Below are 23,677 nucleotides of genomic sequence, written 5' to 3'. Positions count from 1 at the left end.
CTGCACCAGCTGGGTCATACCCCCATTTTAGAACCCAGCACCTAACCTCACTGCCAGCCTGCAGACCAGCTTTTGCTCAGGCCAGCCAGCTCTCAGCCTTCCATGCTCGGGCCCCTCCTTACAGGGCTGGCTGCCTTGCTCACCTGAGGACTTACTGCTGTTGGCCCTGCAGGAAAGCCCAACTCAGAGCCTGGACAGGCCAGGCTCTCTCCCCTTGGGCCCCGCCCCTTCCACCTCATCCCTCAGTGGACCTCAGCCCCGCCTGTGGTGACGTGCCCAGAGGCCTGGCAGGTTCCGGGGAAGTAACCTAGAGACAACAGACACCCCACACCCACTGCCCATCCCTGAGGAGCCTTGGTGGCCAAAGCTGCCCACACACCAGCCACCCACAGTGGCCGACTGCACCAGCATGAGCAGTGCCTACTCCGAGGCCCGAGTGGAGACTCGTAGTTAACGTTCCCTGAAGCTTATTTTTTTTAGTAGAGATATAGGAAGGAAAAACCAAGTTTATGGATACATGAGAAGGAAGTTCTCAGCTTCAAAAACCAATCACAACCCAAAACCAATATGGGGCGGGAGGCCAATTAACTCAAGAGGGAGTGGAGGGCTCTCTGGGCCTGTGGTCCCTGCCATCCGCCTAGGGTTTGCCTGCTGCCTTCTCACATACAGCAAAGCACATGGTCACACGTGGACAGTCCCATCTCTGCCAAGCCCGGGGCCAGCACACAGCCCAAAGAGAAAGTTCTGTTCCCTGGGCCTGAGGGTAGGACCCATCCCTGCCACATTCTGAAACCCACACAGCCCTGTGGGTGCGGAACTTTGAGACACACACGGACACTCACGTGTGGGCCTCACGTCCAGCCCTTAGCTTCCAGCTGAGCCACTAGGACAAGGGTGCCTATGGGCCTTGGAAGGGCTCCTTCCACCTGGCCCCCAGCACTCAGGACTCCATTAGTCACAGTCAAATTTATTATTTGTTTGGCTGTGCTGGGTCTTAGTGGTGGCTTGCAGGATCTTCTGTGCAGCTTTTTGTTTTTCAGTTGCAGCATGTGGGATCTAGCTGTCCGATCAGGGGCTGGACTCAGACCCCTGCACTGGGAGCTCAGTCTTGGTAACTGGGCCACCAGCGTAGTCCCTCTAGGAAGCAATCATGAGGCCAGGTGCGACACGTGTGGAAAGTTAAACTAATGCATTTACTTCCTCAACGTGAAGCTCCCCCTGCAGATGCCTCTGCTGGTGCATTCTAGATGGCGCGTGACTCGCAGCTTTAGCACGTGAGTCCCCACGTCTGTCACGGTGAGGACCACCCAGCCGGGCCTGGCCTTCCAGCCCCAGCGGAGCCTGATCTCATCGTCCCTTTGCGCCTGCTTCCTCGCTCTCCATGCGAGGGCGACCCCATCATCCAGCACCTTCAATGACTTGCCCTGGCGTTCTGGCCCCATGCGAGCCGCTCTGCGACCCTCTGCCGAGGGGGACGAGGCTGCACCCCGGCCTGCCTGCTGCGTGTACTGTGAGGGGCTGGAGAGGAGGTAGCGGTTCTGATACATGACAAGACCCTCACAGACGCGCCTGAGCTGAAGTGCCAGGGTTCACGCAGAGAACGTGTGCCGCACTGTCACGACGGCGCTGACACGGGAACCTGGGCACGGTCTCAACACCCTACGCCACCTGAGCAAGCAGATCACAATGGACACACGCCATGAAAGACGTCAGGGCCACTGAAGAGAATGCGAGTAGGAATCATGTTCAGCCATGGAAAGAAATGGACTGTTACTGTTACAACCTGGGTGGACTTTGGAAATATTATATTCAATTTGCAACAGAAAGAAAGTGCAGTAAAGGTCCCCAGGACCCGGGGGGCAGGCGGGGGGCCAGGCAGGGAGTCAGTGTTGTGGCGTAGTTTCTGTTTGGGGCGATGAAGCTGCACGGAGGCAGATGAGAACGCTGAGCGCACCGCTGCCAGGCGTACATTTAAAAACGGATAAACAGCAAGCTTTCTGTTATCTATTTTAGAACGAAAAAGAATCACAGTCATGAAAGAACAGGGTGCGTTTGTGCGAAAGCAGCAGAAATGTTCATTTTCATACAAAGAAAACCGAGTTTCACACATGAGCGCATGGGCACAGAAAATCCTAAGAGCCAGGCAGTCCCCCTCAGACGAGGATGCGGCCTTCGCGAACCCTGTTCTGTTTGAATGCTGTTGCTTAGAATGACAGACGAAAGTGTTTAAAAAGTGATGGAACACTGAAGAATAGAAACGACCAACAAAAGGCCTAATGTGACCTGAGGTCTGTCAGTCAAGAGCATGTCTCTCTAGAGACCCAGCAACAAGGCCTTCACTCTGAGTGGCCATGTCCACCGCTGCAAACGACACAGTGGCCGAGCCGGGGTCCTGTGACCACTGGGTGAAGGCCACCTGCCCCCCGCAGGCTGTGAGCCCACACCACCCCGCAGAGCTGGAGGGAAGCCACGTGTCACCGACACTGCGCACAAGACAGAAGCATTGATCAGCTTCTGAAGCTGCTCGTCCTCTCGGATGCGGGGCCGAGGCAGAGGCCGCCGGCTGTCACTGGTCTTTGAAGTTGGCCTTTCTCTTCTCCACAAATGCGGCCATCCCTTCCTTCTGGTCTTCCTGTGAGGAGGAGAAGCAGGGGTGGACAGTGACTATTCCCGAGGCTAGGCCTGCTCACTGCCTGCCGGCTCCTCCCGCCCTCAGCCGTCCTCACCCCCAGGCTTTGTGGGGCGGTCACCTCAAGGGTGAATGACCCAAGTCCTTGACCAGCGAGGGCGGGCCCGGGAATGGGTATTTTCACAGTAAACACCCCTGCCCTGCCGTGGTGACCGTCCTTCGGGGGCCACTAACCTTCGAGTGGAATACACCCTCATCTAGAGAGCCTCAGGTCCACGCGCTTGGTCACTCAAATCATGACCTGGGTCTAGTCGTGGCCTGTGCCACGTGGTGTCCCAAGGGTTAGGGAACAGGACACAAGGAAAGGCTTTGCCTCGGCCCTCCTTCCTCACCCACGCACACACACGCACTCGCAACACAGGAATCCTCACACACATGCATGCACGCACACAGAAGTGTACACACGCAATACTCACACACATGCACACACACACCACACGCATGCACTCACACCACACGACTACTCACACACGCATGCACGCACACCACACGTGTGCACTCACACCACACTACTCACACACATGCACTCACACCACACGCGTGCACTCACACCACACGACTACTCACACATGCATGCACTCACACCACACGCGTGCACTCACACCACACGACTACTCACACACGCATGCATGCACACCACACGTGTGCACTCACACCACACTACTCACACACACATGCACTCACACCACACGCGTGTACTCACACCACACGACTACTCACACATGCATGCACGCACACAGAAGCGTACACAGGCAATACTCACACACATGCACACACACACCACACGACTACTCACACACACATGCACTCACACCACACGCATGCACTCACACCACACGACTACTCACACATGCATGCACGCACACAGAAGCATACACAGGCAATACTCACACATGCACACACACACGCATGCACTCACACCACACGTGTGCACTCACACCACACGACTACTCACACACGCATGCACGCACACCACACGTGTGCACTCACACCACACTACTCACACACACATGCACTCACACCACACGCGTGCACTCACACCACACGACTACTCACACATGCATGCGCTCACACCACACGTGTGCACTCACACACTACTCACACACGCATGCATGCACACCACACGTGTGCACTCACACCACACTACTCACACACACATGCACTCACACCACACGTGTGCACTCACACCACACTACTCACACACATGCACACACCACACGTGTGCACTCACACCACACTACTCACACACATGCACACACCACACGTGTGCACTCACACCACACGTGTGCACTCACACCACATGACTACTCACACATGCATGCACGCACACAGAAGCATACACAGGCAATACACACATGCACACACACACGCATGCACTCACACCACACGCATGCACTCACACCACACGACTACTCACACACGCATGCACTCACACCACACGCATGCACTCACACCACACGACTACTCACACACGCATGCAGTCACACCACACGCGTGCACTCACACCACACGACTACTCACACCACACGTGTGCACTCACACACTACTCACACATGCATGCACTCACACCACACGTGTGCACTCACACCACACGACTACTCACACATGCATGCACTCACACCACACGTGTGCACTCACACACATGCACTCACACCACACGTGTGCACTCACACCACACGACTACTCACACATGCATGCACTCACACCACACGTGTGCACTCACACGACTACTCACACACACATGCACTCACACCACACGTGTGCACTCACCACACGACTACTCACACATGCATGCACTCGCACCACACGCATGCACTCACACCACACGACTACTCACACACACATGCACTCACACCACATGTGTGCACTCACACATGTGTGCACTCACACCACACGACTACTCACACATGCATGCACGCACAGAAGCATACACAGGCAATACACACATGCACACACACACACATGCACTCACAACACGACTCACACACGCATGCACTCACACCACACGTATGCACTCACAGTACACGCATGCACTCACACACAAGTATACACACGCAATACTCACAACACACGACTGCTCACACACAGGCATGCACTCACACGTGTGTACACTCAGTACACGCATGCACTCACACACACGTGCACACACACGTGCACACAAGGCAGTCACAGTACATACATGCACACCACACACATGGACACACACCACACATGCACGCACACCACACAAATCCTCATACATGTACACACTCACACATGTGCACACACATGCATGTACTCAGACCACAACATGCACTCACATACAAGTGCACACACATGGACTCACACGACACACATGCACCCCCACACACGTGCACACAATGCACTTAGTACGTGCACGCACTCACACCACACGCATGCACTCAGTACACGCACACTCACATGTGCACACACACATGCACACACACAAATCTGCGCCTCAAGAACCAAAGTCACTTTAATCTCTTTCATGAAACACCTATTTATGACTTCCTAATAGTAAGAGATGAATTTTAGTGACTATTCAAAGAATGACTTCCTTCGAGTTACCAGCAGATACCCTAGGAAATAATGTGCCAAGGTTTCAGATTATGGTGTTAGAGTGCATTCGATCCCCACGCCAAGCAACTGGGACGATCTAGGAAGACCGTGGGTAAATAGGCTGCCTTTTAAACACAGGACTGCTATTCAAGTGTGCAACTCCTAAGACCTTTTGTTGTCAGGAAGCATTTAACAGGAGGCTTGCTATGCGCTGTTTTGGATCTGTCAGGAATTCTCTGTTCCTCAGGAATTAAGAGGAGAGGCAAGCCTCTCCTGGGGGCTGAGGAATCCAGGCATTTCCTTCGTTAGTTTTTCTATATGGTGATAAGCACCCTCTTCCTCCTTGTGAACCATTCAGTAAAAGTGATTGTTTACAACCCTCTCTCTCTTTAACATGGATCACCTATGTTTTGTAAGTCTGGAATTTAATCTTTATCTTTGCTGAGAATAACCACCTTGTAAGACGGTATATATGCCCACAGCATGTTGATTGAAACACCTTTGCCCATCAGAGCTCTGGTCCCCATGTCTTTCTCTCTCTCTCAGGCTATTTCTTTGGAGCGCAGAGGCCCTCTGAGCTCACTTTCCTGCCCGGGCTTCTAAGACCCTCTCGAGAAGGCGCTCTGCGCCTTCACCCCATCGAGAGGGCGCCTGAGGCCTCCATGAACAGAGCAAGCCCCGTGCCAGGGGCTTTATTGGCTTTCCGTGTAAACCAAGGAATATCAGCCTTTCTCTCCCTTACTTTCTTATCATCGACTCTGGACCACCAGGTTCCGGTCCATTAAAGGATCTCAACATTTTGTAATAAGAAATAAGTGTAAACAATTTTGTACTTTGAACTTCTACGTGCTGCGCCGTGTTATTTGCTCGGTCGTGTTCAGCTCTGTGCGACCCCATGGACTGTAGCCCGCCAGGCTCCTCTGTCCCTGGGATTCTCCAGGCAAGAATACTGGAGTGGGCTGCCATTCCCTTCTCCAGGGGATATTACTGACTCAGGGACTGAACCCAGGTCTCCCGCACTGCAGGTGGATTCTTTATGGTCTGAGCCACCAGGGAAGCCCCATTTATTTGCAAACATCACTGCCCAGCTACAGGGAGGCTATGAGCTCTGACCAGAGAGAAATGGTGATAAAATCTACAAGCAAATTCCAGAACTTTCACGGCTGGACCATGTGATTTCCCGCATGAACGAGGCTACTCACGGTGGCAAAAGTTGAGTAGAAGAGCTTCTTCTCCAATTTAACGCCCTCTGCTAATGTCATTTCAAAAGCTGAAAAAGGAAACCCTGCAGTGAGGAGCTGAGACACAGACTTGGGAGTGCAGCACTTTCTCCAGAGGCAGGAACCAGCCTGGGGACCGACATGCACTCTGATGTCATGGGATTAAAGTGTAGCCTCCTTCTCCAGGGTGTCGCCTCGGCTGCAGCCCAGTGAACACCTGCTCCCGGGCTCCCCTGTGTCCTGTGTGGGGACCGGCCTGGAAGGTGGGATGGAAAACTGTCCAGTCACGAGGGGGCTGAGGAAGCCCAGGAATGTGGACTCTAGAAGCACGACAAGTAAGTACGGACGACACCGAAAACGGAGGTGTGGGCAGAACGGAGCCAGGCCCAGGTTAAGTCTGCAGCAGAGGCGAGGGGGCGCGAGGCTCATGGAAGATTTTGCGGCAGCACCTGCAGCCAGGTCCCGTGACAGGCGCCAGGCGCTGACAGGTGCCCCGGGCCTCACCACACGCTCCATGCACTTAAGGGTGAGCCCAGGGAGCAGAGACAGGGTCGGGGCAGCGTGGCCCTCCAGGGACACTCACTGCCCTCACAGGTGGAACAAGCAAAGGGACAGCCTCACTCCAATGCTGAGATGAAATCACCGTGTTAACACGCAAGCGATTCTCAAGAGGGGTGGTCAGAGCTGCTCTGCTGGTCAAGAGTGGCTGCTGAGCCCAGACCCTCAGCCAGGAGGGCAGAGCTGCCCCTGGCTCACCCCTGGACGGTCAGGCGCAGCTGCAGCAGAGAGGAACTTCTTCCTCCCAGGTTCTGCAGGGGACTCTCCCAGGCTGCCTTGCTCGCCAGCACTGGCCCCCAGGCTGGCCCAGTTCTCAGGTCCTGCTTCCAAGAGGAGCTCAGACCAGTTCAACAGAATTTGTGAGCAAGCAGCTAGAGACTAGAACGCAACAAAGAGCCAAAATCGAAATACTGAGAACCCTAACAATTTCTGTCCAGATCAATTGAGACGCACAGTTCAGACCCCAACTGTCAAGTCCCACAACTGCCCCATGCGGCCTCCCCTCCCTCCCCTCCCCGCTACCTGCGTTCACCGACTCTTTGGCCATCGCTGTCACAATCTTAGAGTTGCTGGCAATTTTTTCTGCACATTGGATGGCTTCTTCAACCACTGTCTCAACAGGAAAAACTTTGCTTACAAGACCTACAACACAAAAAGGTAAACAGCATGTGGAAACAGCCGGCCCTAGTTCTCTGTCACAGCGCAGGCCTCCACCAGACACAGGCAAGGGTCCTCAGCGAGCCCTGGTGGGGCTGCCACCCTTGGCTGTCAAGGTTACGGGGCTCTTACAGTCAAAGGTCACTGAGGGGCCCGGAGCGGGCCTGCCTGCAGGGTCTTGGAGACCCCCCACCGTTCACGTAGGTTCTGAGAAGTGCGACAGTCTCACTGTTAGTCTTTAATCCACGTGGACATCTGAGCCACTCTGCTGTGCGTGGTGGTATTTCAAACAGACACAGGCAGTGAGTATCCTGGACTCGCAGGACGCCAGAAAGCTCTGTGCTGATCACTGTGGGAGTTCCTGGGTGAGGCCCTCCCCTCTCCACTCAGCTCCCAAGGGGGCAACTCCATGGGGCGGCCCCAGCCTATACCTGCTTGCTTGGCATCCTGGGCTGAGATCCGGTCACCAGTGAGGACCATCTCCATGGCCAGTGACTTTCCGACGGCACGGGTCAGTCTCTGGGTGCCCCCTGCACCTGCAGGGGCAGAGGGCTGCTGGGCATGCCGCACTGTGGCCAAGAAGCCATAGACAGGCTGCTGGCAAGTGTTTAGGGCCTGAAGACCTATAGCACTCGGCTGGGGGTGGGCAGAACTGGGGGAGACCCAGACATCACAGGGGAACCTCCTTCCCACACTCAGGCCTCTGCCTTGTGCCCTGGGCCCCTTGTACCAGCGCCTCTCGTGCAGGAGTCAGACTCTGGACGGATGCCTGGAGCTCACAGACCCTGACCTGACCCACCCTGGGGGGCAGCTGGGGGCAGCCTCCGATCACAACTGGCTCTGCTCCCAGAGTGGGACGGGGGCAAGGCTCCTGCCTCGCGGGCCTGGGGATGTGCTCCTCTCCCAGGCTCTTCGGGTGTCTAGCCCTACGTGGACTTCGCCTCCACGGGGCCTGCCCCCGCCCACGCAACGGCCTCTGACTGGAAAGATTGGTCTGCCCGTTCACCTGCCCACAGTGAACCCCAGGGCTGCCAGGGCGAGGTGAGTGGCCACCTGAGGGAGGCACCCACGGTCCAGCAGTCTCGAGCGCTACCTCAGCACGGTGGGGACCTTGGGCATTGGGACAGGGAGAGCCTGGTGGTCCCCTCAGCTGACCCCACCCTGCCCACTGCCTGGCCCGCTGGCCTGGGAGAGACGCTGGGCTCCCGGCTCTACACCCGAGGTAGAGACTTTGTGGGGACACAGCCTGTAGCTCTCGTCAGGGGGGCCGAGGGGCAGAGGCATCACTGTTGGCCTGCTGCTCCCGTCGCCCTCCCGCGGGGGATGTGCTTCCCTGCTCTGAACCTGCCGAGGCCACGGGTCTCGCTCTGGCCACTGGAACAGGAGCCCTCAGTGCTGGCCCGTGGTCTCCGTGTTTCCTTCTCCGAGCTGCTGACCTACAAGGACCCACCCCGGACGCTCAGCAGCAAGAGTCACTGCGGCTGGAAGCCAGCGTGCGGCCAGTCCAGAGGGGCTGGCAGGGCCCCAGGCCCCCAGGCCCCGCCCGCCCCACGGGGAAGGTAGCGCAGCCGGGCTCACACGACAGTCCCACTGTTTCTGTCTGACGCAGAGACAGCCCAGATGCCTGGCAGAGGGCAGATTTGGGCTGATGACTTGAAGAGCTGACTCGAGAGCCTTTACCTGGGATGGTTCCTATTAGAATCTCCGGCTGCCCAAACTGGGCTTTCTCCCCAGCATAAATGATGTCACACATCATAGCAAGTTCACAACCGCCCCCGAGCTGCAAAACAAGAGGCACCGCAAGAGGACCCCAGTTACGATCACTCTGTTTGCTCATTAAATTTTCTATAAAAAGGAACGGGGTCTGGGGTACAGCAGACGTCCACACAGAGATGGCAAGTCAGGTAACCGCTTCCATAAGCTACATGCACAGTCGATGCTGCGAGGCTTTCTGGCAAGGGCCAGACAGCAAATGCCTTTGGCCTTGCACGTCCTACAGTGTCTGTTGTGGCTACTCCACTCAGCTGAGGGAGCTGAAAGGCAGCCAAGAGCGGGGAGAACTGAGAGGCTGCTGCGTTCCACTACACTCTGCCCGCTGACCCGCTCACCCCAAGGAAGCTTTACTAAGGAACTGTGAGTTGAAAGGTCCTTCTCACTTCTGTACAAGCCACAACCAGCCCCAGGGCCTCTGAGTCATCCAGGTGCCTGCAGGAGACCCCGACACCAAATGGGGCACCCAGCGCTTTCAAGGGCAGCAGAAGGAGCTAATTTATAAGGCAGTGCAGGTTGGAAAGTCATCAAACTGCACAGAAAGCCAACACATGTGCCCTTAACCTTGCAGAGGGGAGACAGCTCCTGGGGAGCCTTAGGGACCATGCTAAAGACTAGGGGCTTTACTAACAGGGGAATCCAAAGGCCAGGAGCTGAACCCCCTCCCACAGAGCAGATGCCAAACGCTTTACAGGTCTTGCCTCTCTCGTTATCACCGAGAACGAGACACAGCCTCCTCCGCAAAAAAACTGGTGCTACTGTACACACACAGTTCCTTGGGGCGCGCTGAGTGCAAGGAGGTGGCGGGGGGTGGGGGGGGGGGGACACTCACGGCATAGCCATTGACAGCAGCTATGATTGGCTTCTTGACACGTGTGAGCTGGTCCCAGTGGCTCAAAAAGCCGCCAGAGTAACAGTCCTGGAACGTGTGGCTCTGCATTTCCTTGATGTCGGCTCCGGCTGGGTGGTGGGAAATGACGCTCCAGTTACCAGAGGCAACTGCTGAGTGTCCAGGGGTAAGCACTGGGCTCTGGGGGAGGCCACATGGACACACAGCTGGGCCGGGGGCACGGTGACGGCAGCGACGCAGAGGGACGTGGCCAGGAAACAGCAGGAGGGGCTCAGGGGAAGCGGGCTCACTCGCATCCCTCTCGCCCGAGACCTGCCTGCCTCTGAGCAGGCTGATTGTGCTGGCAGGGCACGCTCAACATTAATCAGAGAGGCTCCTCCAAGCAGCTCAGGGTTTGGTCTACCTTATGTAAATAAATCCTCAAGTTGCACAACCTGCCTGATGCCTTCATGGAGGTATAAGGCTGCCTGCCACGCCACAGGTGGGATCACATACCTCATGCTGAGCAGCTCACCTGCAAATGCCTTCTCCCCGCCTGTGAGGACAACGGCCCCCACGGCCGGGTCTTCCTCGAAGGCCTGCAGTGCCTGGTTGAGCTCCGCGATCAGGCCATTGCAGAGCGCGTTGAGGGCCTTGGGGCGGTTCAGCTGGATCAACCCCACGTTGCTGCTCTTTCCCTTCTTTGCTGTGATGATGTACTCAAAGGCTGCCCCTGGGAAGAAACGGGAAACCGGATTTCCACTAACAGAGGCATCAAACTGGGGGATGCATTCCGCCACGGCACAGGGCGAGCCCGAAGCCCGAGGGCCCCGCCCAGTCCCTGGTGCTGCAGCTCGCGCTGCGTGGGGGCTTCTGCAGGGCCCTCTGCTTTCACAGAAGCTGGAACGTTTCCCTAAGTTAAGACAGCCCCAGCAATGACCAGCAGCCTTCCTTCTGAATGCTTTGGTTGGCATCGCCCTGAACCTGTGCTGCAGATGCCTGGCATCCTGTAGAAACAAGAGATGAGGAAACTCTCTCTTTAAACAGATGCCAACTGGGTGACGTGCACACAGGCAAAGGGCCACTGCCAGACAGCAGGGGCAGCCTGCTCAGGCCTGGGAGCCAGAATGACCTGGTGGGGGAAGCTTAACCAAGGCGGCTGCCTCCTTGAACGGGGTACCTACCCGGTGGGCTTGCTGGGGAGTGGCTGAAATCACCCATGTGTGGGCAGCATCCCCCACACCCCACATACAAGCCCAAAAAAAGACGGCTGGGGACAGGCCAGGGTGCAGAAGCAGGTGGTCAGAAGGGACTCGGGGAGCATCAACACCAGGTAACAGCTAGGGTAAGCGGACACATAGGTGAAGGAAGAGGCTGCAGAGATTCGCTCCCAGAGATGTGGCCAGAGTTCCTGGGAAATTCGGGGTGGTGGAGGGGCGGTGGGGGGGGGGTGCCCGGCTGCCGGGGGTGGGGCAGGCAGACTCTGAAGGGAGGAGAAGTGGACCCGGGGAGGCTGGGCAGGAGGCACCACAGGACAGCACGCGCGACCCCTTCCGACGGCAGGTGCGCGGGCCGCTCGTCCGAAGTCTGAGGGCTTTCACAGAGGTCTTGCTGAAGTGGTCAGAGGTCTTGGCACTCAGCCCCGAGTCCCCGGGGTCGAGACGCTAGTGACCCCAGGGCTCCGCGCGCTCAGGAAGGAGGTGCTGGGCGGGGGAGTCAGGCCGGACGCTCCCCGGCAGGGGCGCGGTGCGGCCCAGGGGCCCCGGCCCAGGAAGAGGCCCGGGGACCCCAACCACAGCCCGCCCCCGCGGCCCCGCACTCACTCGAGGCGAAGGAGCGCTGCACCGGGCAGAAGAGCCAGGGCCGCAGCGGGGCGCGGACGCAGGCCAGCAGGGCACGTAAGGCGGCCATGGCGCTCGCGTGGACGACTGTGCCCTCCGCCCGCTCGCGCGGAGGGCCCGCCCCGCGGAGCCGCCCCCCGGCAGCGCCAGTCAGGGCCCGCCCCGCCCACCGGCCCGAGTCGCGAGACCACGCAGGTGTCGCGAGACCACGCAGGCGGCGGAAGTGGGCGGGGCGACGGCCCGGCGGTTTAGGGAGGAGGGGGCGGAAGAAGGGTCCAGGAGGAGGGGCGGAGGCGGCACAGGGCTGGGAGGCGGCTTTGGAGTTCAGGTCCTGGTCTTTCTCCCGCCTGTGCCGCCCCAACCTGTAGGAACTGTTGACTAAAAAGATGCACGATGTGAGAGTGTCAAGTTAAGTTTATTTGCGGCAAAATGAAGACTGCAGCTGGGGAGACTACCTCAGAGAGCTCTGAGGGATTGTTCCGGAGAGGCAGCGGGCGAAGGCCAATATCTGAGATTTTGGTGAACGGGGAGGTCCCTGCGATCAAGTGCTTACTTTACAAAAGGTTTTCTGTTAGTCATGAAGAGCTGATGTCAGGGTGAAGGGATTTAGTGCTTTTCTAGATATGAAGAGATGGAAGGACTGGGGTCATGAAATCAGTGTCTGAAAATATCTGTCTAAAGACCTGTTAGACCAGTTTCCCTGGAGCACAGAGTACTTCACTCTCCACCCTGAATGAAGGCGGGCAGCTGCAGTAGCACAGGGTTGGATCTCCGCAGACCCAGATGGAAAATGCCCTTGGCAAGTGCCCACTGGCAGCTGACAGAAGTAGCCCGGAAGATCTGAGAGCAGTTGCTCCGGAGCTAGCTGAGCCGTGCGGGTGGAAACTTGCGTGGCCTGCTATCCTCTGCCCCCCAAGGCCGGGGCCTGACGACGCACAGCTGGTTGGGACACCGGAGTGCCAAGAGGGACCGCCAGGGGCTTGTGCGAGTGCACCGGTCCACTCGTGCATGGTGCTGGCCCGCAGGGCTCTTAGCGGAGCTGTCCGCTGGTCTACACTACCTCGGTCTTCTCTATTCTAGGCGCAGCTGTGCCCTTAACCTTTGTCCCTTCCTTCTGTGTCTCAGGCTGCGGGACAGGCAGGGTGTGCCCACTCCTGAGTGACAGGACCTCGAGCCACAGCTGGGTCCTGGACTCTGAGCTGGAGGCAGTGGCTTTCTAGCCAAACCTGCCTGTGGACTTCCTGGAGCTGGGCGGACCTACTTGTGACCTAAAGTCAGATCTCAGGGCAATGTTCAGGTGTAACCAGAGAAAGCCAAACTCCCCGACAGTGGGTGTTTGCAGGACGTCAAGCAAAGGAGTTAGGGACAATCTCAGATCCACTCAGACCAACTCTGATAACCCTCTGACCAACTTGGTCTTTGAGTTAGGGGATTAAAAAATTAAGATTTTTTTTAAAAAGAAAGGTTGAGATTCATTTTGTGACATTTCTGAACCTAGTTTTAGGAGTCAGGATGTCTCCGGTTTACGTTCTTAGGCCAGATGGTCCATGGTTTAGGGGTCTGTGAGCTCATCTTGCCCTGGAGAAATAACCTGAGTTTGTACATGAATGATGTCAACAGCAGCAACTTTAGTACGTTAACCCCTTTATCGACAGCATCCATCTTAGTCATCTGACTTACCTGGTTAGTGTTCAGTTAGCACAGTACTGAGGTCAGAGGGCACAAGAAAGGGAAGTTTGGGGTGGAGAGATTAATCATGAACTCAGTAAGAGCATTTGGTTTTAGGGGGACTTGATTTAAATGTCATGGAGAATTCAGAGTTAATACTATTTTGCAGTGTGGAGGAGTTGAGAGGCAGATGTGCTTAGACAAGGGAAAGATAATTTATTAACAACATGCTTCCTTTTAGAGGCATCACGTAACTGAGTTTTCCCCTGCTGAGCACTGTGACAAACATCCACTAATACTTTCTGCTTTCCTTCCTCCCACTTCATGGGCCGGAGGCGCTCACGAAGCGTGTGCAGCATTAGTCGCAGCAGCTGCACTAAGTGGCTGAGGGAAGACTTGCAACATCATGAACAGTTCGTGTCACTCTGAAGTTCATGTATTTATAGGTCTAGACATAACACAAGTGAAGTGGAAGACTGACTCTTTACATTGGTAACTGGATACCTATTGAATGCTAGATGAGAATAGTTTTATTTTTATAAAATAAGATGTAACTGGTGGTGCTAGTGGTACTCTTGCCTGGAAAATCCCTTGGACGGAGGAGCCTGGTGGACTGCAGTCCATGGAGTCTCTAAGAGTCGGACACGACTGTGCAACTTCCCTTTCACTTTTCACTTTCATGCATTGGAGAAGGCAATGGCACCCCACTCCAGTACTCTTGCCTGGAAAATCCCGTGGACGGAGGAGCCTGGTGGGCTGCAGTCCATGGGGTCTCTAAGAGTCGGACACGACTGAGCCACTTCCCTTTCACTTTTCACTTTCATGCATTGGAGAAGGAAACGGCAACCCACTCCAGTGTTCTTGCCTGGAGAATCCCAGGGACGGGGGAGCCTGGTGGGCTGCCGTCTATGGGGTCACACAGAGTCGGACACGACTGACGCGACTCAGCAGCAGCAGCGGCAGCAGCAGGGGCGGCAGCAGGGGCGGCAGCAAGGGTAAAGAATCTGCCTGCCAGTGCTGGAGACAGAAGAAATGTGAGTTTGATCCCTGGATTAGGAAGCTCCCCTGGAGGAGGGTATGGCAACCTACGTCAGTATTCTTGCCTGGAGAATCCCATGGACAGAGGAGCCTGGCAGGCTACCTTTCATGGGGTCAAAAAGCTTTGGACACAACTGAAGAAACTTAGCATGAACACACGCAAATTTTAACAATGAAATAATGTCATGTCTTTGATTTATAAATTTCAAATGTTTGGACACCTATTATTGGCCTCCATTTGTATTCTTGCCCAAATTCTGCAAAGTTGAGGGTGAAGATAAATTAGCCTACATGGCACTACCTGCTGGCCTAGTGGTTAGGGCTCAGAGCTCTCACTGCTGGGGGCTTCGGCTTCACTCCTGGTCCATGACCAGGAGAACTATGCCCCCGCAAGTTGGGTGGGGAAGCCAAAAATAGAAGAAAAAATCGCCTACAAATGAAAAGCGAATGGATGTTTTCAAGTGAATAATACAATCCAAATCAGAATTTAATGCTCAGCAAAACTTTATTTCCAGGCTAATGGAAAAAGCAAGAGAGTTCCAGAAAAATATCTATTTCTGCTTTATTGACTATGCCAAAGCCTTTGACTGTGTGGATCACAATAAACTGCGGAAAATTCTGAAAGAGATGGGAACACCAGAACACCTCACCTGCCTCTTGAGACATCCGTATGCAGGTCAGGAAGTAACAGTTAGAACTGGACATGGAACAACAGACTGTTTCTAAATAGGAAAAGGAGTACATCAAGGCTGTATATTGTCACCCTGCTTATTGAACTTATATGCAGAGTACATCATGAGAAACGCTGGGCTGGAGGAAGCACAAGCTGGAATCAAGATTGCCGGGAGAAATATCAATAACCTCAGATATGCAGATGACACCACCCTTATGGCAGAAAGTGAAGAAGAGCTAAAAAGCCTCTTGATGAAAGTGAAAGAGGAGAGTGAAAAAGTTGGCTTAAAGCTCAACATTCAGAAAACGAAGATCATGGCATCTGGTCCCATCACTTCATGGCAAATAGATGGGGAAACAGTGGAAACAGTGTCAGACTTTATTTTTGGGAGCTCCAAAATCACTGCAGATGGTGACTGCAGCCATGAAATTAAAAGACGCTTACTGCTTGGAAGAAAAGTTATGGCCAACCTAGATAGCATATTCAAAAGCAGAGACATTACTTTGCCGACTAAGGTCCATCTAGTCAAGGCTATGGTTTTTCCTGTGGTCATGCATGGATGTGAGAGTTGGACTGTGAAGAAAGCTGAGCGCTGAAGAATTGATGCTTTTGAACTGTGGTGTTGGAGAAGACTCTTGAGAGTCCCTTGGACTGCAAGGAGATCCAACCAGTCCTTTCTGAAGGAGCTCAGCCCTGGGATTTCTTTGGAAGGACTGATGCTAAAGCTGAAACTCCAGTACTTTGGCCACCTCATGCGAAGAGTTGACTCATTGGAAAAGACTCTGATGCTGGGAGGGATTGGGGGCAGGAGGAGAAGGGGACAACCGAGGATGAGATGGCTGGATGGCATCACGGACTCGATGGACGTGAGTCTGAGTGAACTGCGGGAGTTGGTGATGGACAGGGAGGCCTGGCGTGCTGCGATTCATGGGGTCGCAAAGAGTTGGACACGACTGAGCGACTGAACTGAACTGAAGGACAGAATAAAGACATTTTCCTACAAAGAGATGACAAGAGCTTTTACCACAGTAGGCTCTGTCTTAGCGTGGGCTACGGTGCTGTGACCAGCATCCAAACGGGAATGGCGCCAACATGAAAGAATTTTTTTCTAACACTCCCGGGCTAGTATTGAAGTAGGTGGCTGCTATCCTTCATGAAATAATTTATGGGCAAAAGCACAAAAGACAAAAGAAAAAAAAATATATAGACTTCACCCAAATTAAAAACTTTTATGTTTCAGAGGGAAACCTAGAGAGTGAAAAGCTATCTCACAGAATGAGAGAAAAAGTCTCATCAGTCATGTGTCTGAGAAAGGTCTTGTGTCTAGAAGATATAAAGAATACTTTCTACTTGCTAACCAAAAAAACAGTCATTTTACCATTTTTGCCTATTTTAGAGACTCATGACTCAATGGACATGAGTTTGAGTAAACTTCGGGAGTTGGTGATGGACAGGGAGGCCTGGCGTGCTGCAGTCCATGGGGTTGCAGAGTCAGACACGACTGAGTGACTGAACTGAATTTACAGAGAAAAAGAGGAAGTTGGGAGGAGTTCTGAAGAAAAGTCAGTCGGAGGCAAACGAGAGTTCAGGGCGATGACAGGTTCTCATTGGCCTAGTAGCTGGAGTCCTCACTTTCCTGCAAGAGATGCAGTGAACGTCTTTCCTGCCGGAACCTGTCTTGGAGGATTTTTTCCTGTTGGTGATCCTTCTCTCTGGGTCTGTAATTGACAATGCTTCCTGTAATTGTCTGAAAGCTCCCTCTTCTGGCCTTCCAACTCCATTTTAAATGGTTTCCCTTTATTAACGTTCGACATTCTAGGAATCAGTGAACTAAAATGGACTGGAATGGGTGAATTTAACTCAGATGACCATTATATCTACTACTGCGGGCAGGAATCCCTCAGAAGAAATGCAGTAGCCATCATGGTCAACAGAAGAGTCCGAAATGCAGTACTTGGATGCAATCTCAAAAACGACAGAATGATCTCTGTTCATTTCCAAGGCAAACCATTCAATATCACAGTAATCCAAGTTTATGCCCCAACCAGTAACGCTGAAGAAGCTGAAGTTGAACAGTTTTATGAAGACCTACAAGACCTTGTAGAACTAACACCCCCAAAAACATGTCCTTTTCATTATAGGAGACTGGAATGCAAAAGTAGGAAGTCAAGAAACACCTGGAGTAACAGGCAAATTTGGCCTTGGAATGCGGAATGAAGCAGGGCAAAGACTAATAGAGTTTTGCCAAGAAAATGCGCTGGTCATAGCAAACACCCTCTTCCAACAACACAAGAGAAGACTCTACACATGGACATCACCAGATGGTCAACACTGAAATCAGATTGATTATATTCTCTGCATCAAAAGATGGGACAAGACCAGGAGCTGACTGTGGCTCAGATCATGAACCCCTTATTACCAAATTCAGACTGAAATTGAAGAAAGTAGGGAAAACCGCTAGACCATTCAGGTATGACCTCAATCAAATCCCTTATGATTATACACTGGAAGTGAGAAATAGATTTAAGGGCCTAGATCTGATAGATAGACTGCCTGATGAACTATGGAATGAGGTTCGTGACATTGTACAGGAGACAGGGATCAAGACCATCCCCATGGACAAGAAATGCAAAAAAGCAAAATGGCTGTCTGGGGAAGGCTTACAAATAGCTGTGAAAAGAAGAGAAGTGAAAAGCAAAGGAGAAAAGGAAAGATATAAGCATCTGAATGCAGAGTTCCAAAGAATAGCAAGAAGAGATAAGAAAGCCTTCTTCAGCGATCAAGTCAAAGAAACAGAGGAAAACAACAGAACGGGAAAGACTAGCGATCTCTTCAAGAAAATTAGAGATACCAAGGCAATATTTCATGCAAAGATAGGCTCGATAAAGGACAGAAATGGTCTGGACCTAACTGAAGCAGAAGATATTAAGAAGAGGTGGCAAGAATACACAGAAGAACTGTACAAAAAGGATCTTCACGACCCGGATAATCACGATGGTGTGATCACTCACCTAGAGCCAGACATCCTGGAATGTGAAGTCAAGTGGGCGTTAGAAAGCGTCACTATGAACAAAGCTAGTGGAGGTGATGGAATTCCAGTAGAGCTATTTCAAATCCTGAAAGATGATGCTGTGAAAGTGCTGCACTCAATATGCCAGCAAATTTGGAAAACTCAGCAGTGGCCACAGGACTGGAAAAGGTCAGTTTTCATTCCAATTCCAAAGAAAGGCAATGCCAAGGAATGCTCAAACTACCGCACAATTGCACTCATCTCACACGCTAGTAAAGTAATGCTCAAAATTCTCCAAGCCAGGCTTCAGCAATACGTGAACCGTGAACTTCCTGATATTCAAGCTGGTTTTAGAAAAGGCAGAGGAACCAGAGATCAAATCGCCAACATCTGCTGGATCATGGAAAAAGCAAGAGAGTTCCAGAAAAACATCTATTTCTGCTTTATTGACTATGCCAAAGCCTTTGACTGTGTGGATCACAATAAACTGTGGAAAATTCTGAAAGAGATGGGAACACCAGACCACCTAACCTGCCTCTTGAGAAATCTGTATGCAGGCCAGGAAGCAACAGTTAGAACTGGACGTGAAACAACAGACTGGTTCCAAATAGGAAAAGGAGTACGTCAAGACTGTATATTGTCACCCTGCTTATTGAACTTATCTGCAGAGTACATCATGAGAAACGCTGGACTGGAAGAAACACAAGCTGGAATCAAGATTGCTGGGAGATATATCAATAACCTCAGATATGCAGATGACACCACCCTTATGGCAGAAAGTGAAGAGGAGCTAAAAAGCCTCTTGATGAAAGTGAAAGAGGAGAGTGAAAAAGTTGGCTTAAAGCTCAACATTCAGAAAACGAAGATCATGGCATCCAGTCCTATCACTCCATGGGAAATAGATGGGGAAACACTGGAAACAGTGTCAGACTTTATTTTCTTGGGCTCCAAGATCACTGCAGATGGTGATTGCAGCGATGAAATTAAAAGATGCTTACTCCTAGGAAGAAAAGTTATGACCAACCTAGATAGTATATTCAAAAGCAGAGACATTACTCTGCCGACTAAGGTCCGTCTAGTCAGTTCAGTTCAGTTCAGTTCAGTTCAGTCGCTCAGTCGTGTCCGACTCTTTGCAACCCCATGAATCGCAGCACGCCAGGCCTCCCTGTCCGTCACCAACTCCCGGAGTTCACTCAGACTCACTTCCATCGAGTCCGTGATGCCATCCAGCCATCTCATCCTCTGTCGTCCCCTTCTCCTCCTGCCCCCAATCCTCCCAGCATCAAAGTCTTTTCCAATGAGTCACCTCTTCGCATGAGGTGGCCAAAGTACTGGAGTTTCAGCTTTAGCATCATTCCTTCCAAAGAAATCCCAGGGCTGAGCTCCTTCAGATGGACTGATTGGTTCTCCTTGCAGTCCAAGGGACTCTCAAGAGCCTTCTCCAACACCACAGTTCAAAAGCATCAATTCTTCGGCGCTCAGTCTTTTTTTACAGTCCAACTCTCACATCCGTACATGACTACTGAAAAACCATTGGTTTAACTATACACACCTTTGTCAGCAAAGTGATATCTCTGTTCTTGAATACACTGTTTAGGTTTGTCATAACTTTCCTTCCAAGAACCTTTTTACTTCCAAGCATCTTTTAATTTCATGGCTGCAGTCACTGTCCGCAGTGATTTTGGAGCCCAAGAAAATGAAGTTTGTCACTGCTTCCACTTTCCCCCCTTCTATTTGCCATGAAGTGAGGGGACCGGATGCCATGATCTTAATTTTTTGAATGTTGAGTTTTATGTCAGCTTTTTCACTCTCCTCTTTCACTTTCATCAAGAAGCTCTCTGGTTCCTCTTTGCTTTCTGCCATAAGTGTGGTGTCATCTGCACATCTGATGTTGTTTCTCCTGGCAATCCTGATTCTAGCCTGTGATTCATCCAGCCTGGCATTTTACATGATTTACTCTGCATATAAGTCAAACAATCAGAGTGACAATATACAGCCTTGTCTTACTCCTTTCCCAATTTTGAACCAGTCCGTTGTTCCATGTCTGGTTCTATTTCTTCTTGACCTGCATACATGTTTCTCAAGAAACAGGTAAGGTGGTCTGGTACTCCATCTCTTGAAGAATTTTTCCACAGTTTGTTGTGATCCACACAGTCAAAGGCTTTAGCATAGCTAACAAAGCAGAAGTAGATGTTTTTCTGGAATTCCCTTGCTTACCGTATGATCCAGCCAGTGTTGGCAATTTGATCTCTGGTTCCTCAGCCTCTTCAAAACCCAGCTGGTACATCTGGAAGTTCTCAGTTTATGTACTGCTGAAGCTTAACTTGAAGAATTTTGAGCATTACTTTACTAGCGTGTGAGATGAATGCCATTGTGTGGTAGTTTGAGCATTCTTTGGCATTGCCTTTCTTTAGGATTGGAATGAAAACTGACCTTTTCCAGTCCTGTGGCCACTGCTGAGTCTTCCAAATTTGCTGGCATATTGAGTGCAGCACTTTCACAGCATCATCTTTCAGGAATTTAAATAGCTCAATTCCATCACCTCCACTAGCTTTGTTCACAGTAATGCTTCCTAAGACCCACTTGACTTCACACTCTAGCCTGTCTGGCTCTAGGTGAGCCATCATAGTTATCTGGGAAATTAAGACTTAAAAAAAAAAGTTCTTCTTGATCTCTTCTGCTTCCATTAGGTCCTTACTGTCTCTGTCCTTTATCCTGCCCATACTTGCATGAAATGTTCCCTTGATCTCTCCAATTTTCCTGAAGAGATCTCTAGTCTTTCCCATTCTTGTTTTCCTCTAAGTTTTTTTCATTGTCCTTTTAAGAAGGCCTTCTTATCTCTATTTGCTATTCTCTGGAACTCTGCATTCAGTTGGGTATGTCTTTCCACTTCTCCCTTGCTTTTCGCTTCTCTTCTTTCCTCAGCTATTTGTAAGGCCTCCTCAGAGAGCCACTTTGCCTTCTTGCCTTCCTTCTTCTTTGCGATGGTTTTGGTCACTGCCTCCTGTACAGTGTTATGAGCCTCTGTCCATAGTTCTTCAGGCACTCTGTCTACCAGACCTAGTTCCTTGAATGTATTCATCACCTCCACTACATAATCACAAGGGATTTGATTTAGGTCATACCTGAATGGCCTAGTGGTTTTCTCTACTTTCTTCAATTTAAGCCTGAATTTTGGAAAAAGGAGCTCCTGATCTGAGCCAGTCAGCTCCAGGTCTTGCTTTTCCTGACTGTATAAAGCTGTTCCAATCTTCAGCTGCAAAGAAAATAGTCTGATTTGTGTTGTCCATTTGGTGATGTTCACGCGTAGAGTTGTCTCTTGTGTTGTTGGAAGAGGTTGTCTGCTATGACCAGTGTGTTCTCTTGGCAAAACTCTTTTAACCTTTGCCCTGCTTCATTTTGTATTCCAAGGCCAAACTTGCCTGTGACTCCAGGTATCTCATCTTCCTACTTTTGCATTCTAATGCCCTATGATGAAAAGGACATCTTTTTTGGGGGGGCGGGGGTGGTGGTGGTGTGGTGTTAGAAGGTCTTGTAGGTCTTCACAGAACTGGTCAACTTCAGCTTCTCTGGCATCACTGGTTGGGGCACAGACTTGGGTTACTGTGATACTGAATGTTTGCCTTGGGAATGAACTGAGATCATTCTGTCATTCTTGAGATTGCACCAAAGTACTGTATTTTGGAGTCTTTTGTTGACAATGAGGGCTATTCCTTTTCTTCTGAAGGATTCTTGACCACAGTAGTAGATACAATGGGCAACTGAACTAAATTCATCCATTCCTGTCCCTTTAGTTCACTGATTCCTAAGATGTCGATATTCATTCTTGCCATCTCCTGCTTGACCACATCCCACTTACCTTGATTCATGGATCAAATATTCTAGGTTCCTATACAATGCTGTTCTTTGCAGCACAGGATTTCACTTTCATCCCCAGACACATCCACAGCTGAGTGTTGTTTCGTGTTGCCGCGGCTGCTTCATTCTTTCTGGAGCTGTTAGTAACTGTCCTCCACTCTTTCCCAGTAGCGTATCGGACAACTTCTGACCTGAGGGGCTCATCTTCTGGTGTCATATCTTTTTGCCCTTTTCATACTGTTCATGAGGTTCTCACAGCAAAAACAGTGGAGTGGTTTGCCATTTCCTCCTCCAGTGAACCATGTCTTGTGAGAACGCTCCACTGTGACCACCCACGTTAGGTTGGCATGGCATGGCTCACAGCTTTATGGAGTTACTCAAGCCCCTTCCCCATGACAAAGCTGTGATCTATGAAAGGGCACGATTCTGTGCACAGTAAATGTCGAGAACGGGGGCATGATTCTGTGCAGTAAATGTCGAGAACGGGGGCACGATTCTGTGCACAGTACAGGTCGAGAACGGGGGCACGATTCTGTGCGCAGTAAATGTCGAGAACGGGGGCACGATTCTGTGCACAGTAAATGTCGAGAATGGGGGCACGATTCTGTGCAGTAAATGTCGAGAACGGGGGCACGATTCTGTGCACAGTACAGGTCGAGAACGGGGGCACGATTCTGTGCACAGTAAACGTCGAGAACGGGGGCATGATTCTGTGCACAGTACAGGTCGAGAACGGGGGCACGATTCTGTGCACAGTAAATGTCGAGAACGGGGGCACGATTCTGTGCACAGTAAATGTCGAGAACGGGGGCACGATTCTGTGCACAGTAAATGTCGAGAACGGGGGCACGATTCTGTGCACAGTAAATGTCGAGAATGGGGGCACGATTCTGTGCAGTAAATGTCGAGAACGGGGGCACGATTCTGTGCACAGTAAATGTCGAGAACGGGGGCACGATTCTGTGCACAGTAAATGTCGAGAACGGGGGCACGATTCTGTGCAGTAAATGTTGAGAACGGGGGCACGATTCTGTGCAGTAACTGTCCAGAACGGGGGCACGATTCTGTGCGCAGTAAATGTCCAGAATGGGGGCACGATTCTGTGCAGTAAATGTCGAGAATGGGGGCACGATTCTGTGCGCAGTAAATGTCCAGAACAGGGGCACGATTCTGTGCAGTAACTGTCCAGAACGGGTGAAGCCATAGAGGCAGAGAGTAGGGTGGTGGTTGCCAGAAGCTGCAGAGGGGGTGGGGGGCACGCTAGAGGGCAGGTGTTTATGCAGTGATGATAGTGTTCTAACTCAGCG

General features: G+C 51.9%; 1 protein-coding gene across 1 annotated transcript; it reads right to left on the bottom strand.

Moving 5' to 3' along the window:
* ECHS1 (enoyl-CoA hydratase, short chain 1) lies at nucleotides 1,730-12,263 on the bottom strand. Its single transcript, XM_018041274.1, has 8 exons — nucleotides 12,106-12,263; nucleotides 10,818-11,015; nucleotides 10,286-10,413; nucleotides 9,364-9,463; nucleotides 8,115-8,219; nucleotides 7,549-7,668; nucleotides 6,451-6,518; nucleotides 1,730-2,632 (listed from the first exon to the last, which is right to left on the bottom strand). Exons 1-8 carry the CDS (start codon nucleotides 12,191-12,193, stop codon nucleotides 2,567-2,569), a joined length of 873 nt encoding a protein of 290 aa, XP_017896763.1. The 5' UTR covers nucleotides 12,194-12,263; the 3' UTR covers nucleotides 1,730-2,566.

This window comes from Capra hircus, chromosome 26, assembly GCF_001704415.2.
Source record: "Capra hircus breed San Clemente chromosome 26, ASM170441v1, whole genome shotgun sequence".
NCBI lineage: Eukaryota > Metazoa > Chordata > Mammalia > Artiodactyla > Bovidae > Capra > Capra hircus.
The sequence above is the reverse complement of the archived record's forward strand: the minus strand, read 5'-3'. Positions and strand labels throughout refer to the sequence as shown.

Bases quoted from the DNA above. Each gene is read 5' to 3' on its own strand.
- ECHS1 (XM_018041274.1), bottom strand. From the start codon at position 12,193: ATGGCCGCCTTACGTGCCCTGCTGGCCTGCGTCCGCGCCCCGCTGCGG. The intron at 11,016-12,105 runs GTGAGTGCGGGG...GTTTCTTCCCAG, and splicing joins GCAGCGCTCCTTCGCCTCGA to GGGCAGCCTTTGAGTACATC. The intron at 9,464-10,285 runs GTGAGTGTCCCC...CTTGTTTTGCAG, and splicing joins CTGCTGTCAATGGCTATGCC to CTCGGGGGCGGTTGTGAACT.